The 5,584-nt window shown below is 45.0% G+C and overlaps 2 protein-coding genes across 2 annotated transcripts; both read right to left on the reverse strand.

The window, feature by feature from the left end:
- Positions 1 to 371: 371 nt before the first annotated feature.
- Positions 372 to 963, reverse strand: LOC141812448 (VQ motif-containing protein 9-like). Its single transcript, XM_074700443.1, is given in 3 exon segments — positions 372 to 559; positions 562 to 649; positions 652 to 963. Coding segments are annotated over 3 exon segments (588 nt in total).
- Positions 964 to 2,914: 1,951 nt separating this feature from the next.
- LOC141812657 (uncharacterized) lies at positions 2,915 to 4,273 on the reverse strand. The gene has a single exon (XM_074700673.1). It carries the CDS (start codon positions 4,271 to 4,273, stop codon positions 3,083 to 3,085), a length of 1,191 nt encoding a protein of 396 aa, XP_074556774.1. The 3' UTR covers positions 2,915 to 3,082.
- Between the last annotated feature and the right edge of the window lie 1,311 nt (positions 4,274 to 5,584).

Genomic DNA, 5,584 nt, shown 5'->3' on the forward strand with positions numbered 1-5,584 from the left:
AGAGCCATCATTGAGAGGTTTAATATATATTATGCTGAACAAGAAGAACTTATCACCAGGAGCTTTTGAAAAAAGTCCTCAATAAGGAAAACGAGGTGAGAAATAGATAGGGAATAACCAACTATATTAGCATGTTTATTTTGTAAACACCTCTACACTATTGTGTAACGCTTAGAAGCAAACCCCAATCGCACAAACGACAATTCTGCAGAGAACCAAATTAGCACAGAAAATCAGGATACACACACACACACATCCAATCATAGGATTGATAATAGAGTAAACTCGTTATGTCGAAGCACTTACAAAAGCCTCCTCCGCTGTGGAATTGAAGAACTTAGCCTCGGCCTCAAGATCCAACATCGTCGCCTTCAAAGCCTCAACCTGGGCTTCCAATGCCCAGCGCTGCCACCGCGGAGGCGGCGCATGTAAGCCAAGATAGGCGACTCGACTGCAGCGCTAACTGTAGGAAGCGACGGCAGTGGGGACAACAGCGGCCGCGTCCAGGGATCCACGGCCGGCAGTGGCAGGACTAGAACCATGGGCAGTGGAGGGGAGGGGTGAGATGGGCAAGCGGCAGAGGGCGGATGCGGTGGAGACGGGAGGTCAGGGGAACGGGCGGGGGGACGAGGGATGCTTTCGAAGAAGGATGAGGACTTGAGGAGGGTGTGGCGGCGGCAGCTCCGCAGGCGGAGGCTGGATCTGGCTGTGAGCGGGGCACCTGGTGAGCTTCTGGACGACCTCGCATAAATCGTTCTTGTCAATGTTGTAGATAGGCGGCTGCGGCTGGTACGGCGGGCCTCCAGCGCAGCTACCACTAGCACTCGTCGTGGCCTCCGGAGAAACTGTGAGCTTTTCAGCTACAGGATTGGGGTTGGGGTTAGGGTTTCTGGGAAGGGGCTTGGAGCGATGGAGGGGAACTCCTGCGATGGTCGGACTCTGCTGCCCTAGAGGAGCCTCCATTACTTGGCCTCCCCGACGAGAACTAGGGGCTTAGCTTGGGATGGCGGATGAGAGATTAGGGTTTTAGAGTGAGAGGGGGCGGGAGAGGCACGAAAATGGGGCGAGGGACGAAACTGGGGCGGGAGAAGAGAAGAGGAGACGTACGCACGAAGGAAATCGCGGACTCGCCCGATAAAAAATCTGGATATAAACCCTCTAAACCCTCAACGACAACGGTCAACGACAATACTTTTTAAAAGCGTTGTCTTTGGCAAAAAAAACCCGCTAAAAGACAACGTTTTCGACAACGATTTTTTAAAAGTGTTGTGGTTGACCCAAAATCAACACTAATAGACAACGATTTCTGAACAAACGTTGTCTTTTAGTTTTCAAAGACAACGGTTTTGACTAAAAACGTTGTAAATTGAAAAATCACAACACTTTTGCTAAAAATCGTTGTCTTTGGGGCGTTGTCTATTAACTTTTTTCTAGTAGTGATTCTAGGCATAATTTGTACTATATTGCGTCAAGTCAGATGGAGCTATGCACGGACCAACTCATTTTCCACCTCTAAAGTTAACCCGAATAAACAATGGGAAGCCGTAGGCGCTGGGCAGGTTTATAGGCGACGTTTACATCACCTCTGTCCATAGTTTTGTTTGGATCTACCTGATGAATAAATGCAGCATAAACGGCCAAGTCCAAATAATTAAATTTTTTTATATAATTTAAATATTTAATTTTTATGATCTAATTAATTTTAAATAAGATCAATTTAATCATATAAAAAAAATATTATCGACAATTAAGATAAATTAAAAAAGATATACATGAATCTTAATGGAGGATTTAATATCATAAATTATTTTAAAAAATTAAATATAATATATCATGAATAAAATTTTATCTCGTGATAAATCCGTCCCATCTTTTACTATACAAGAGAGGGCCTAATTGGAATTTGCTCAAACAGTGAATAACATTACGCTCACTCGAGGACAAAGCGTGCATGGTTAGTTGTGCAAGGAATCACAACTTTTCCGCTCTGCAACACCACACCACAAGGACGGATTGCATTCTTGCCACGAACATCCAACTCGACTTGCCCTATGCTCTCTCTGTCATTGGAACCCACTAGAAAGTTACAATTTTTTTTACAAAAAAATTTTGGCCTATCAAACTTTGGGTTTCCATAATCTGCCAGTCTAGAATTGACTGAGTATAGAGACTCAAAATACCTGCGAAGAGTGATGGATATGAGTTTTTTTTACATTCAACCTGATCTTTAAAATACCTTTGTTTTCTTTGGAGAGTATATGTTGTCTATCTCTATATTGGAAATTTAATCTTAAAAATACTGCCTTCTTTCTCAAGTATATATTTTTTAAGTCGACACATTGAGAATTTTATCTGAAAAATGCATATATATTTTTAGGTCTATATAGATTAAACTTTGAGCTTGAAAATAATGAGTCTCTGCTAATAAGTCTCCGCCCAAAGTATATACGTGCAACAATAGATTTGGCCTTAGACTACACATCTTAGCAGTAGTAGGCCACAGGAATGCATTAGTCAACCCTCAACATTTTTTTGTTTTCCTTCGAGACCCAACTGACCACAGAAAAGAAAAACAAGCCGAGAGAGCTAATCAAGGGAACAAAAACCTGCTTCAGTTCTTGTATTGCATCTACGATGAGGGTGACAGTTCAATGTGTATGAACTTAAAATGCTTCCTCAAAACTGCTTCAGTAGTTCAATGATCTGTTCCCTGGTCAGTGAAATTAGTTGTTTTGTCTTGAACACGACTGAAGTGGAAGGTCTCCGAATTCTCCAAATAAAATGGTTGAGAACCACAGGCCATTCATCTGTCTTAGAGTTAAGTTGCTTGAGTATTCACAGAGCTTGACATTATTTACAATTTCGATGAACAAAGTGGAGATTGTATGCTGCGGAAGATTTTGGAGAAGCCGAGTGGGAAAAATCAAAGGTGTTAATAATTTACATCATTACATGAATATAATGAGTACGGAGTTTCAATGCGGTCCCTATCCACAACAAAATCATGCAACACTCTTTTGAGAGAGACGAAATTCGATCAAAAAGAATATCCAAAATGGGCGATGGCTCCTGGCATTCCTCTTTAATTCGATTTCTTCTTCTTCCTCACGGCGGCACATTGCTCCGGGGGCCTCATCCTCGGCGGCGCAGCGGCACGCGTGCACGACTGCGCGCTGGGTGGTGGCGCCACGCAATTGTACTCCAGACACAGCAATGTGCCTGCCGGCACAGCCGCCCCAATGTCGAACCCCGTCAGGAAGTTGTGCTGCAGGTAGAGTAGTCGCATCCGCCCCGCCACCACTCGGTCAACCAGCGCCGCTGGCACCCGCCCTGTGAACCGGTTGAAGTCGAGGTAGAGCCTGCCTGCCGGCGCAAGCTCTGCTGGAACAACGCCCGTCAATCGGTTGTAGCTCAGGTCGACTGTAGCGCCGTCCACCGCCAGCCGTCCGGCCGGCCGGATCGGGCCGCAGAACTGGTTCCGCTGCAGCCGCAGGGTCGAGATGGCAAAGGCGAATAGGCCTCCTGGAAGGAGGCCGGAGAACTGGTTCACGCTTAGGTCGAGGAATCGAAGCTGGCTGAGCCGGAGAAGGACCCGGTCGACCCGACCAGACAGTTGGTTGGAGGCGAGGGAGAGGTAAATGAGGGAATAGGGGAGAGAGGGGACGGAGCCAGTGAGGACGTTTCCGTGGAGGTCTAGGCGGAGGAGAGGAGCGGATATGCCGACGGGAATGGACCCGGAGAGGCGGTTGCCAGAGAGGATGAGGGTTCGGAGCTCAGGAAGACGGAGGAGGGAGGCGGGGAGGGGGCCGGAGAGGCGGTTGGCGCTGAGGTCGAGGGTGCGGAGGCGGAGGAGAACAGCGAGTGATGGTGGGAGGCGGCCAGAGAGGAGGTTCCCTGCGAGCGCGAGGAAACGGAGGCTGGGAGGGAGGGCGGCTGGGATGGGGCCGGCAACGAGGCCGGGGACGAGGGAGAGCTCGGCGAGGGCGTAGAAACGGGAGAGGGAGGAGGGAAGGCGGCCGGTGAGGCCAGGGGAACGGGCCCGGGGGTCGCCGAGGGAGAGGGCGACGACGCGGTCGGCGGAGCAGAGGACGCCGGGGAAGGAGCAAGGGTCGGCGGTGAAGTCCCAGGCGAGGAAGAAGGCGGAACCTGGGAGGTCGAAGAGGTTGGCGCGGAGAGATTGCAAGGCCAAGTAGTCGGCGGGGTGCAAAGTGGCGGAGACCACGAAGACTTGTAGCAGCAGCAGCAGTTGGAGCTTCGCGTCCGTTGCCTGCATGGTTCTGAAAGAGGAAGGAATCGTGAAGTAGTCGAGGGGGAAGTGACGGAATTAATTAAAGTGAAGACGGTAGAAGGGAAGAGTAATGGCCAAGGAAAGGGAGAGGCTTAAAAGAAAAGGGAAGGGAGGATGGTAGCAGCAGCTTTGTGTAGGGCAAAGGCAAAGGCACAGGTACACCAACATTCTGCCGCGTGCTTATTATTGCTCATAATTATAATGTTGGCTGGCTTGGGGAGGAAGCTGACGGTCAACCTCAACCTCAGGGGCTGAGGCTGAATGGCTGATTGGGTTGATTGGAATTGAATATTAGTTGGGTTGGGCTTTGTTCGATTCAAACTGACTCCTTCGTTCGGGCTTCTGTTCCTCTTGTGTCCAGGTATGGTCCGCACTCCATTCCATTCTACTCAACAGCGTTATTAAAGTTGGCTGCTATGTAAATTGTGCTGCAATAATTTGGGGAAATGTACTGTCCTTAACGTTTGATCAGACCACGACTTCAATGTAAGAGCGCACGGAATGCATGCTTACTGAATTTGTTTTCGACAAATTTTTAGAAGACGCATATAAGATTTCAAAATATCTAGACACATCTATATTTCATTTTTCCCAAAATATATAAATTCTCATTTTACCTCTCTAAAAATATTTGACTTTTTCTTTTTTCTCCTCTCTCTCTTTTACGTTAACATCCTCCCTTCTCTTTTCTATTAAATTAAATTAAATTATATTATATTTTAATCTTAAATTTAATTTTAATAAATAATTTGCTAAATTTATTTATTGTTAATTTTAATCATAATCTTAAAATTTTAATTGCAATTTAACAATATAAAAGAAGGTTAATAAAAAAATATTTTTTATGTTTATTTTTTATATCTAATTATAAAAATAAAAATAAAGTAATAATGAGGATTGATTTATTATAAAAATAATATAAAATAAATAAAAAATTATTTTGATGTTGATTTTCAAAAATTACCATCTCAGTTTAAATTCAATATTACTGTGGTGTTGGTTTCTGAAAATCAATACCACAATTATGTTGGTCTTAGGAAACCGACACTGTAATGTTGGTTCTTCTCATGTTTTATGGTGTTAGTTTCTGAATATTAGCACCACTATGGTGTTGATGTTCGAAAACTAACACCATAATATTGTGAAAATTTTAAATCATTTTGAACACTACCTAGGGGGTATTAAAATAGTAAATGAAGACTTATTTGGACTCCGATTCACCTAATAAACTCATAAGAGTTAGAATGAGTCTGATCAAAGTTCTTTAGGCTTTTCAATGGATTTTGACTTATAATC

This window comes from Curcuma longa, chromosome 19 (assembly GCF_044706935.1).
Source record: "Curcuma longa cultivar G26 ecotype Majalengka, Jawa Barat chromosome 19, ITB_CL_G26_1.1, whole genome shotgun sequence".
NCBI classification, from domain to species: Eukaryota; Viridiplantae; Streptophyta; class Magnoliopsida; order Zingiberales; family Zingiberaceae; genus Curcuma; species Curcuma longa.